Below are 13107 nucleotides of genomic sequence, written 5' to 3' on the forward strand. Positions count from 1 at the left end.
AAAAATTCCCCAAGAAGCACATGGACTACAGGGATGTCACTGTGCACTCTTTTCTTTCTTTAGTGTTAAGTATTTTCTTCTTGTCCAGACAGGAACCTCCTTGACATCAGGAATGTTCAAGGACTATTTCTGCTTCATAATGATACTGGACATAAATATTCAAACTGTCCTCAGCTCCAGCACTGGGACATCTTATCCACAGTAATGTGAGCATCGTTATTTATTTCAGTGACTGAGTGAGAAAGATCCGGGTGTTTATATAAAGCCATGTGAATCTGCCTAGGCAGAGAGACATGCCTGCGCAGTCCGCTAATACGCCGCATACTGGTGGCAGGCTAACCAGTAAACACACAAGTTAAAAAACACGCATTTTAAAAATTGCTTAAATAGGCATCTTTGTTGGTGCACATGCAGTAACTGGTGATTTGTCCTGCTTCTCACAGCTTACTCATCACCAGCAGTGCAGGCACAGCTTGAATCAGAGGTTTGTATGTAGACCTTGTCGGGTGAAAAGGGGTGTTTTATTTCATTTTTAGCAGAATCATCATCATTATATCAGAATCATTTAATAACCATTGCATTAAACATTGATTGAAGTTATTGACATTACATTTAACCTTTGAATTACAGTGATTGTTATAACCTGGTGTTAATCTTTTATTTACAGGTGTCAGAATAATTATATGATCTCTCTTTGCAGGTGTAAACATGATCACCTTACACATATGGCAGTTTGTTGCTTATTATAGAGTTGTGCCCGAGTTAATAAAGGTCAAAAACTTCAGTCAGCGCTATGACTGGCTGATCCATGGTGTGGGATGACTTTGGGCCCAGGAGGTTGCACGCGCTTACATAACACTGATATTATGTGATTCTTTGTGATTTTTATTCAGTTATATCTTTTTAACTAAACTTTGCTTTGTTTATTTGTCTCTTTTGATTCTATGTTGATGTACTTTTTTAACATGTTCAAAATAAAGATTCAATCAATCAATTTATTAAGTTTTTAAGTAATGGTAGTTCATTAAACCAACATGCAGTTAATATTGTATCCCTGACTCAGCGTAATATACAGGTCAACTTGATCATTTGGAAAACCTTGCAGCTGTAATGTTGTGTCTCCGTAGGGGACAGTTGGCTCCGAGGAGAGGCGCTGGAGCCAGTGTCTGTCCTCGAGACGAAGAGAATGTTTTTCTTGATGTGTCTAAAGTTGTCAATATTGACTGTATTGTATTATCTGTACGCATGAGGGGGCGTTCTAATACCCTGATTTTCATAAAACAATGAGTGTGTGGAGTTTGTATTGAGATCTGATGCTGTCTGATGTATGGTGTCCATCTCCCACGCGTGTGTTCATTAAATCATCGTTTGACTTGACCCGGCCGGACCAGTGTGGTTATTTTGGGTTTTCCTCCTGTATCCCTCCTCAATATTTGAATCCGTAACAGTTTTGGGGGCTCGTCCTGTGGTATTGAGGGGGAAGGTTTGGAGGTTTGGACGGTCCGAGGTGGTCGAACGGGCAGGCACGAGCCAGTGGTCTGACGTGAGTGGGCAGGCCAGCACATCTAAAGGTAAGGCACAACCTGTTGAATGTAAATCCAAACTGTGCCAAATTGGATTGTATAAATTAAAAGTCTACTCACTGAAATTACTGGTGAAGGCCTGTTTTGATTTTGATGAAAAATCTCATGAGTGTTGAAATTTGAAATAAGCTCATAAGAAATAATTCTGAGTTAGAGGCTCAAGGTAAATGAAAATAATACTGAGTTAGAGGCTCAGGTAGTTTGATAGGGAATTGGTCATTTTGTGAGTTAGAGGCTCCATTGGTCTAAAGGATTGCATCTGTGTTGGCCATGTTGAGAGTTAGAGGCTCCATTGTTCATAACGTTGCATCTGCGTCAGTCATACTCTTGTTTTAGAGGGTTGACGGCGGTTTAAAAGTATTATAAATTTTGTTAGAACGGTGGTTAGAGGCCACTAGGAGGCGCATAGCCCGGAGGTTACGCTCCCTCCTGGCCGCGGACGCGCGACCTTGACCTGTCGGCGAACAGGGTTAGTTCAGTTGGTCACTGTGGAGCTTGGGGCACTCCAGAATAACTAGGAGTTCGAGTCTCCTTATCTGCGCTTTTTTGGGCACTTTAAATTGAGGTAGGGACTTTAGAGATGAGGCCAGATACAGTTAGAGGCTGATACTGGTTAATTGATTACAAAAAAGTTGGACTTTCTTCGGTTGGACCCGTTATCTTAAATTTGTCAAAATTGTGTAGGCGCTAAAACTTTCAGGCCTGAGAGTGAGTGTAAATAAAAGACGTCTGTGTAAAATAAGATAGAGAGTGGAGTGTGAAACGAGGCTGTGTGTGACGATAGCGTGCTGCAGCGCTGCGTGTCTGATTGGATTGTGTGTGAACATGCAAATGACGTGGCTGCTGTGAGGTACACAGAGGACGTTCATTTTTGTTTAGAGTGTGATTGACTGTTATAATTATGCTTTGCAAGTACTGTTAAAGCCCTGTAAATAACATGCTGGTTTTGTGTATTATGATAATATAAATGAGTTTTGAATATTGCTGTGAATATATGATTAATGACTGTGGTTGGCATATTTCTCTTGTGTTACATGGCTGAAAAGTGAAAAGTTTAAAATGCTTTTGATTCAAGCAAGATATATATGAAGTTATAAGACTGTGAGCGTCTTTTTCTTTCAGTGTGAGACTATAGACAAGTATGCTTGATTAACCCAGTTGCTTTCTTGTGATAATATAAGATATAATACATATAACTCTGAAGTTATTGTGGTGTATGCGGAGGTGAGTGTTTACAATTTGGATCAAATGGTAATGAAATAATTTGAGACAAAATTTAAGTGTACTTAGAAAACCACCCATTTATTCCCCTAGAAGAATATTAATGAATAATACCTTTAGATAAAATTGTTAAAAGGTTATGAGCTGTCTTGATACAGAGAAAGTGGAGTTTGTCACCCTAAAAAGGATGAAATGATGCTCTAACTCTGTGTTCAAGTCTAGACATAAGTTTAAGTATATATGAGCCACTAATAAGCGTGACATAATCCATAAGGAATAAATAAAGGAAAATATATTTGTTGAATAACTTTAACAGAAGTGAATCTATGAGCACGCAATAAAGTGGACTTGTGAAAAGTAAGAAATTCATTTACATTCACACACATATTTGGAAAAAAAAAAAAACAAACCCACTCAATATTGATAAATTCCTGTTCATATAAAGTTATATAAAAAACCTAATAATGTTGAGATCAGCGTCCTGCCACATTGAAGTTACAGGGGTAGAGGGGCATCTGGAGGTGAATTGTGACTGTTCTGCACAGACAGAAGAGGGAGATACCCCTTATGAGGTGTCAGTAAGTTCAGAAATAGATCTGGACGACTTAGATCTATATATTAGTCGATGTTTACTTTTATTTAAAGGGGTGATTGAACTAGCCATACAGGCGGATGACCCCGAGTATGAAGTCACAGAGGCGGCTATGTTTGTTTTCTCCATGGTACAAGCGGTAATGACCGGTACTGAATTTGATATGCTTTCTTAAAATTTGTGGAGTTAGTGGTGGAGAAGTCCCGAAGTGAGAAATTATTTAAAAGGAGATAATTGGCTTTTTGAAATTGTGTGGCTGACATGAATGGTTTGTGACTGTGTGTTTGAAATGGTTAATGGTGTCTGGAGGAAATAAGACTAAGTAGAGTTTGATTGTTTAGTGTTGAAGTAAAATAAGTAAAATGGTGAACTATTGAGGAGTTTGGGTTTGACTGGTTCATCACTCTCCCACCGGTTAAAATAAAATGGTGTTTATTTATTATTATGTGATACGAGAGCGCCTTGACGCAGGTTTTGTGGCGACTTGGTGTGGTGAGAAGGTGTTAAACTGTGTGGCTGTAGCGTGCATAAAGTACAGCACACAATGTATTTGGGTTTATTAAATTAAATGGGAGAGTGAAATATTGTGATTAAGTGTGAACATTAATAAAACCACGGTCAACTCTCTGACGCACTGGGTTAATTGTGTGTCACCGAGCAGGTCTGGAGGAGACTGTGACCGTTGGAGTGGTGAGATTAATTCTGAGAACTCTCAAGGAGACGTAGTGGGGTGACCCAGGAGGAGGAGTCGAGTAACGTCATTGAGAGGGAGGTAAGCCTGTGTTTCAGGAAAATGGCAAACAGCTCCAGCGCGACATCTAGTGGGTCTAGGGCATTTAGGCCTATGGAGGAGCAACTGCAACAGCTAAAAAAAGCCATTCGCTTGGCTTTCCCTGGATCATTAAAAACAGCGGAGAAAGAATGCAAAATGATGGATGTGGAGGTAAGAAAAATTATTGCCTCCCAACAGAGAGGGCTGGAGGAGAAGATAGCCCTAAACATTGTGTTTAAAACGGAAGGAGAGAGATGCGAGCAGAAACTGGAACAACTGGAAAAGGAAACAGAGGGACGTTCAGTTAACTGGAAAGCCAAAAAAGAAATCAAGAATTTAAAGGAGACCCATGCAAAGTGCTGTAAATGGCTGTTCCTGTGGAATGGAGCATCATCTTGGATGATGGAGGATGTCATGGAGGAAACAGGAGACATGGAAAATGTCATGGAGTCATTGAAACAGCTGAAGGAGGAAAATAAGAAGATAAAGAGCCAAATGAAGAATTTAATGTCAAACTCAGAAGATGCTAACAAACTTGACACACCAAAATTATATACTTGGACCGCAGTATCACCTAGTGCCCCACCACATTCATACATCATGCCTGTGATGACTCTTGGTGGGGGACAAGTTCATGGTCCAGATGGACAAACTGGAGTGGTTCTTGGAGGAATAGCAGACGTTGAATATACTAGCCCACATATAGTTCGTCCAAAAGAAGGGTTAGTGACAGTTAAATGTCAGCCCCAAAGTGGGGCAGGGAGAAAGGTAGCCTCAGCTGCAGATGAAGGCTTAACCTCGCCTGCCCGCCAACTAAGTAAAGAAAAAATGTCAGACTCAGAGGTAATAATGGAAGAACAGCCAAGTTACAGTAGACAGACTGAACAGACTCTTAAAATGGAGGATACAATCTCAACGGAAGATGGAAGTGAACGGTCAACCTTTCAGGAGTTGCCAACACCAGCAAGAGAAGGGCAGACCCAAACCAGTAGGTCGGAGAAACCTGACACAACGGCTAAGGACAGAAACTGGAGAGGAGAAGTCTATGGCCGGATGCATGAAAATCCAAATGCATTAATGGAAGTAATAAAAACGCTAAAAGACGTCAAGAAAAAACTGACTGAAGCTAAGCCAGGGAAGGAGAGTGAAGATGGTGCGACTTCATCAGAAGAGGAGAGTGATGAGGAAACAGACAGAGTAGTTCAGTCAGACTCAAATGTAGGCAGAAATTTGAGATCGGGACGTGGAGGAAGAGGAGTGAGAAGGCCCATGTTTCAAAGTTTAAGAGGAAAACAACACGCGGTTCGCTATAAAAAAGTGTCCTTAGAGCCAGGAGCTGCTGCCCCTGGTTATAATCTCCCTTTAATAGCAGGTTCAAAAAATGAACCACTGTACCGCCCATATAAAATAAGAGATTTGGAAGCATTGGTTAAACAACTTCCACCTATAACTGAGGGAGGAGCGAGTTGGTTAAGAACATTGAGTAGATTGACCGAAGGCCAGGAACTTGCCATTGGCGATTTCCGTGCTATTGGTGGCCACTGTATGCTCGGTGGTGGGCTAGCTGATGTAGAGGCTATAGCCCATACAACTCGGTATGCAAATGATCTGCCATACCATGAAGTGCAAGGTGCCTTATCTGACGCAGTCCGTGAGAAGTACCCAACCCCTAATACTGGAGCTATACCTAAAATAAATTGGGACCCCCAACATACACCTAGGGAGTTTTTAGCAAAAGCCAAAGAGCAGTGGTTGTCAGAAACAGGTATCCATCCAGGTAATGAAGGTGAGCATCGTGCGTGGTTCCGTTCTGCGGTGCTGGCAGGGCTGCCCAACCAAGTAAAAGCTGACTTAGAGAAAAATCCAGATTTCGCTGTAGCAGACTCTGTGCAGTGGGAAAGACATGTAACACATCGGTTGCAGGAGGAACAAGACACCGCGAACAGACAAAAAAAAAGAGTTGGAGGAGGCACAGGCGTCCTTGGTTAAGTTACAGTTGGCAGAAGCAAAAAACAAAGTTGGAGAGAAAAAGAGAGAGGAAAAGGAGAACGCAAAGAAAATAATGATAGCTGGGCCCCGGCCTGGTCCCGCGCCTGAATGGCCAGAGGGAGACCCGGGTCTGTGCTCTGATGACAGGTGGCCCGTCAATGCACCAAGGCAGCGTCAACCCATAGGGAATTGGGGAACCGGTGGTCCGCAAAGAGGGCGTGGTGGATCAGTGAGGGGAGTGCAAAGAGCTCGTGAAACAGGGAATCCCACTAACGTGCCTTGGAATGTCTGTTGGAGATGTGGAGCAGAAGGACACTGGACTAGAGACTGTCCAGAAAATGTTCAAAACTATCAAAAGCGAGGCTATCGACCCCAGGCACGTGGACATCAAAGAGGAGGAAATGTGTACAGGGGAGCATATCAAGCCCCGAACCCAAGTGCAGCGCCAGTCGCTCAGTACCCAGTGGCTGACTGGGGCTGGGAACAGCAGCAGTACTGAAGGAGCCCGGAGAGACCAAACAGCATGGGGATGGCAGACCCTATGCTGTCAATGACTGTGGAAGGGACAGAATTGCCCTTTCTAGTGGACACTGGAGCAACATATTCCACATTGAAAGCAACACCAGACTGTGCCACACTTTCCTATCACACAGTTAATGTGGTGGGTTTTTCCGGGGTTCCAATGACTCTGCCGTTGACCGATCCAGCCGTGACAAAGCTGGGAAAGCAGACTGTGAAACATCAATATGTGGTGTCACCTCAAGTGCCAGTGAATCTCATGGGCAGGGACCTGCTCGTGAAGCTGGGAGCTACTATCATGTGCTCTGCAGATGGACTGTCTGTTACTCTGCCAGGAGGACAGCATTTCCCGTGCCTGGGAACAAACTCAAAGACTCAGTATCTGCTTCAGAACTGTGAACAACCCAAAGCCGACATTTACTGGGGAAGGCTACTGGAGGAAGGCATTCTAAGTCAATTCCAACTGTGGAGACCCTGGATAATGAGCTTGGCAGTTTACTCCCCACCACGAGATCCATACCACGTCACTCTTTTTTATGACAGGGAAAATGATGACACCTATCGTGAACTATTCCAGTCTGATCTTGAGGGTCAGATCTGGAATGTGCAAACAAATAACATTTACATTGGGCCAGAAGGTGTAGCCGCGGCTGTAAAATTAACTGATGAACAACTGCCTTGGTATAATGTGGGAGAAAATTCGGCCCCTCACATTACATTGGCGGTCCACGAAGGTCATGGAGCATGTGATCTGGGACCAATGGTCAGGCGGGCGCTGGACGACGCCGGGTGGCAAAGCACCCAAATTCCAAATTTATGTTATGCACCAAATTCTAAAATTTATCGTATAACTTGCATGTCTAATGATGTAGTGACCCTTGAACATCAAGAAATTTCAGAAACATATGGAAGAGAGAGAGCAGATCATCCTGATGCAGTTGCTGAACTGTCAAAACTGCCTGACAGTTTGTGGTCCAAAGGGCCCACAGATGTTGGCCTGGCCACCTGTTCGCCTATCCTGTTCCACCTGAAATCAAACACACCAATTAACAGACCGCAGTATAAACATAAACCGGAAGCAGAAGAAGGAATTGCAGAAACAATTGAAGGGCTGTTAAATGCCGGAGTGTTAGAGCCATCTTACTCACATTGGAACACACCAATTCTACCGGTGGAGAAATCTGGAACAGGAAAGTATCGTATGGCACATGATTTGCGTGCCATTAATGCCATATTGCACACAAACACTGTACCTGTTCCAAACCCTTACACTGCACTATCAGATATTAAGTGTGACCAAAAGTGGTTCACTTGTATTGACCTAGCAAATGCATTCTTTTGTCTTCCACTGCATGAGTCACTCAGAGACATTTTCTCATTCACATACAGAGGCAAAAAATTCAGATACACACGTTTACCGCAAGGTTTTGCACTTTCTCCTGGCATTTTCAATCAGGTGCTCAAAGAGGCCCTGTCAACATGTAATTTGCCAGATGGATGTACATTGATTCAATATGTCGATGATCTTCTCATTGCAGCCCCGTCAGCAGCGGATTGTGCGGCAGCCTCGCTCGTCGTGTTGAATAGATTGGCGGAGTGTGGCTTCAAAGTGAGTAAAGAAAAGTTGCAATTGGTTCGATCTGAGGTAACATTTTTGGGTCGCGTAATCGCACACAAATCAGTGGGCTTAATGAACACACACAGAGACCAAATTCTGACACACCCAAAACCGCGAACAGTGAGAGAAATGCTTTCTTTCCTTGGTTTGACAGGTTACAGCAGAAAGTTCATTCCTGACTATGTAGGTAAAACTGCCCCTTTAAGGGGCCTACTGAAGCAAGTTGGCGTTCGAAATCTTAAGGCTGAATTGCCTTGGACGCCTGACACTGAAACCGCGTTTATTGCATTAAAACAGGATCTGTCAAGAGCATCTGATTTGGTTACACCTAATTATGATGAGCCATTCTATTTGGATATTTCAGAAACAAACTCCGTCGTAAACGGGGTGTTGTTTCAGAAAAAAGGGGGGAGTAGGGATGTTCTCATGTATGTTAGTATAAAACTGCATCCAACAGAAGCAAGACATCCCACATGCACACAACATGCAGCAGGAGTTGCCAAAGTCATTCAGAAAACAGCACATGTAGTGAGAGGACATCCACTAAAAATACTCACTACACATAGTATAGTGGCGTACGTGAACTCACAAGCATTTAGTATGACGCCACGGGCACAACAGAAATTGAGTAAAGTTTTGGAGGCTCCAAATTTGACATTCACACATGAAGGAACTAACATGGCAGATTTAATGGGAGCAGGGGAACCACATGACTGCGTCAAAAGAGCACAGGTTGAAGAAAAAATTAGAGAGGACCTGAAGGCGGAACCTATACCTGGAGCTGAGGATTGGTTCACAGATGGATGTTGCCACAGAGATGAAGAAGGACTAAAAACCGGCTATGCGGTGGTCTGTAGAGTAGGAAATGAGTATCAGGTCAAAGAAGCAGGAAGGATTGAGGGACAGCAGTCGGCTCAGAGAGCTGAAGTGATAGCCCTAGCTCGAGCTTTGAGGTTAGCTAAGGATATGAGAGTGAACATCTACACTGACTCAGCGTATGCATTCGGAGCAGCGCACGTGGAGCTGCCTCAATGGAAAAGAGCAGGATTCAGAACAGCAACCAACGCACCTATTTGCCACAAGAAGGAAATGGAGGAACTGGAGGAGGCCTTGGCCGATCCAAGAGAAGTGAGTATCATAAAATGCAAAGGGCACTCACAAGGAACCAGCATGGTGGCAAAAGGAAACCAGAAAGCGGACGAAGCCGCAAAGGAGGCAGCAGGTTACAAAGGACGGAGACAAATGATACAGGTAATTGCAGAAGAGGAAGGGCCAATTAACCAAACGGAGGAGGTCAAACAGACCCAGGAGGAGGCATCCCCAGAGGAAAAGGGGGTGTGGAAAAATAAGGGAGCCTGGCAGGATGGAGGCTTGTGGAGGGGGCCAGACGGGCGTCCCGTGCTAACAGACGAAATGGCGAAACAGAAGGTGAGCGAGGCCCACGGGCTTGGACACGTCGGAATAGCACAGATGGAGAGGAATCTGTGTCACTGGTGGCACCCTAACCTCAGAGAAATGATAAGGGAGAAGGCCAAAAGGTGTCTAATCTGTGGAGCACACAATCCCAAGCCAGCGATCAAACCAGAATTGGGTAAGTTCCGGATGCCTGAGAGGCCGGGAGAGGAGATTGTCATTGATTTCACTGATATGATTGATTCAGGCCCTGGTGGTCTTCGTTATTTGTTGGTGTGTGTAGATGTACTGACCGGCTGGCCAGAGGCATGGGCGACTAAAAAGGAAGATGCGAGGACCGTGATCAAATGTTTAATAAATCATTATATTCCTCGACATGGGTTCCCTAAACGGATCCGATCAGATAATGGAACCCACTTTAAAAATCAAGATTTGGCAAAGGTGGAAAAAATGTTGGGAGTTCAGCACAAATTTGGAACAGTGTATCATCCTCAATCCCAAGGGAAAGTAGAAAGGATGAATTTAAATTTGAAAAACAAATTAGCTAAAATCTGCGCGCAAACAGGGCTCAATTGGGTTGCGGCCCTGCCGGTCGCATTGATGACCATAAGATGTTCTGTTAATCAGTCCACAGGTTTCACGCCATACGAGCTGCAGACTGGGAGACAGTTTCCGGCACCTTGGACGGTGGGCCCGGTCGAACAGGGCACGAGAGGGAACAGGTCTCACGCAGACTATTGGAACGAGTTAAAGGCGCTTGTGTCCAGCTTCACAAAGCAGGTGGCTTGTGAAAAACCCCCAGGAGAAGGAGAGGTCCCAGACGCGAGAGTAGTGTGGCTGAAGGTCATCAAACGCAAGTGGAAGGAACCTCGTTGGACTGGTCCATACGAGGTGTTTGCCCGGACGGCGAAAGCGGTTCAACTGAAAGGGAAAGGCGACAACTGGTACCACTGGTCGCAGTGTGCACCGGCACACGACAGCTGGGTGGAAAAAATTGCAACTCCACCCAACACAGGTGAAAAACAGAGGCAGAATAAACCCTCACACCTGTGCAACGGGCCGACCGGTAGTCTATCTGGGAGGCCGAAGAACGAAGACCAGCTTAGGAGGAAGTCACCGCGACAGCAAAAGGGAGCGGTATCAAATTGAAGATTTCACATAAAGGCTTTGATAAGAAGAGTTTTGAACTTGTATGTAAAAAAAAAAAAAAAAAAAAAAAAAAAAGACAAAAATAACAAAAAACAAGTCATACATGATACAATGCCATTACAACAATCAGAAACCTGTGATGAGAGAGAAGTTACAAAAATTAACAAAATGTTACTTCGTTTGATGTTAATTATGTTATTAATCACCGCTATATGTTTTTTGGTTTATTTGTTGCAGACCGGCCCACGCAGACTGTCTGAGCACGGAGGTCATTCCAGCCCAGCCCCACTCGATATACCACTCAGTGAACTCAAGTCGCGGGCGAGAATGAAGCGCGAAATCTCTGGTAAAAAGGATGAGTGTCTCAGCACTTATGGTGGTTTAGAATTAGATTATGTTAACGGCTCCACAACCTCTTTTACGTTTGATTTGTGTGATGTTTTTAACTGTAAGGGCGCGAGCGGCAATTGGCGAGGATACAATGTGTGGATCTGCTGGGATTACTCAGTGAGTACACACTGCGAAAGGGGAAATCGGCCTTATGACGGGTGGTGTAGGAATTGGAATCAGGTAAAGGGTTATACTGGGGAAAATTGGGAACCGTCAGAATTAGGACCAGGACATGAGCTTAAACTTCAAAGGGATTACAGTCCATCTAAAAATCTGTTAACTTTGTCATTGGGGAATTGGCAGCGGGAAAAACCTGTATATTTAGTTGTGGGTGTGGAAACTGCAGGAACTGATCCAAAAAGATTAATTAAAGTTAATTTCTTAGGAAAACATAACATAGTACAGTCAGTTAGAAAAGAAACAGAAACACACGTGACTTTCAATCCAATCAACTCTGTTACTTCTTTTACAGGCCAAAAAGGAAGCGGGTCGTCGGAGGCGGTGCCAGAGGAACAGGAACCAAACGGTAGACGGGTCCTGTCGGTGGACTACAGCACATTAAAACCTCGAGATTTGATTGAACGCGCCACCGGGTTCAGTGACAGCAACATCTGGCTGGACTGGATGGCTCAAAATGCGAGAGAACAAAAATTGTCTAATTGTGTAGCTTGTGCTTCCGCTAGACCGCGTTTGTTCACAGAGCCGGCGCCACTGCATCCAGAGGATCAGTGGGGCTATAATTGCATGTTGCGAATGACGAGAGAAGTGGTGAATAGTGGGAATTGCACTGTTTTGTCCAGTTTATTTCCCCCTATCCACAAATACACCCAAGTAGGACCGTTTATGCCTAGAAAGGATAATTATACGTGTTTTAAGTTCTCCACCGATAAAGTAAAGTATAATTTGGGAGAAATTGATCCCAGTTGGTGTTCTGTTACACACCTGGGGAGGACCACAAATAATGTAAGTGATGCGACTACATTGATTGGAACCTGGGCCAGAAGCGGGCTGTATTATTATTGCGGCCATAAGACTCTTTTGGTTCGTGTTCCTCTGGGAAGCGTGGGGACGTGCGCGATGGTGAGACTAGGAGCGCCACTTATGCTAATTGGAAATCAGGTAAAAGCGACCCCACAGCGCAACACACGCACATTGGCAGCCAGACGAAAGAGACACATTTTGCTAAAAACACAAATTGATGGAACACATGTTTATGACCCTAGAATGAATTCACCAACCTGGATCGACTCCATTGGAGTGCCCAGGGGGGTTCCAAGTGAATATAAACTTGCTGATCAAATAGCAGCCGGTTTTGAAAATCTTCCAATAATCTCTGCTTTCTTTCCAGTGACCCCAAACAAGAACGTAGATAGGATTAATTATGTTCATTATAATGTGCTGAGACTCTCTAACCTGACCAGAGACGGGATGGAGGGGTTAGCGGAGCAGGTGGGTCCCACCTCATTAATGGGTGTGCAAAATAGGATGGCCCTTGATATGCTATTAGCAGAAAAAGGGGGCGTTTGTGCCATGTTTGGAGATCAGTGCTGCACCTTCATTCCAAACAACACCGCTCCGGACGGCTCAGTGACTCGGGCTCTTGAGGGCTTAAAGAGCCTGTCTGAAACGATGCATGATCACTCAGGAGTTGACAATCCGCTGGAGGGCTGGATGGACTCGGTGTTCGGACGGTGGAAAGGGCTTGTGCTTTCGGTCATGCTTACTTTGTCTATTTCGGTGGGTATTTTTGTTATTTGTGGGTGTTGTTTTATTCCTTGTGCCAGAGCATTGTTGGAGAAAGTGATCACAAGGGCAGTGGACCCTGGAGTTGTGACTCCCATGTCCATGATGCCACTGATGC

At 44.3% G+C, this 13107-nt stretch overlaps 2 protein-coding genes across 6 annotated transcripts in view; both read left to right on the plus strand.

The window, feature by feature from the left end:
* LOC146495183 (pleckstrin homology domain-containing family G member 4B-like) overlaps nucleotides 1-13107 on the plus strand; it is a 45981-nt gene that overhangs the window by 8882 nt on the left and 23992 nt on the right. The gene's annotated exons all lie outside the window — the stretch shown is intronic.
* Nucleotides 6562-8259, plus strand: LOC146495184 (uncharacterized). The gene is made up of 2 exons (XM_085145899.1): nucleotides 6562-8132; nucleotides 8215-8259. Exons 1-2 carry the CDS (start codon nucleotides 6681-6683, stop codon nucleotides 8257-8259), a joined length of 1497 nt encoding a protein of 498 aa, XP_085002025.1. The 5' UTR covers nucleotides 6562-6680.

Source organism: Neolamprologus multifasciatus, chromosome 20 (assembly GCF_963576455.1).
Source record: "Neolamprologus multifasciatus chromosome 20, fNeoMul1.2, whole genome shotgun sequence".
Classification (NCBI taxonomy): domain Eukaryota; kingdom Metazoa; phylum Chordata; class Actinopteri; order Cichliformes; family Cichlidae; genus Neolamprologus; species Neolamprologus multifasciatus.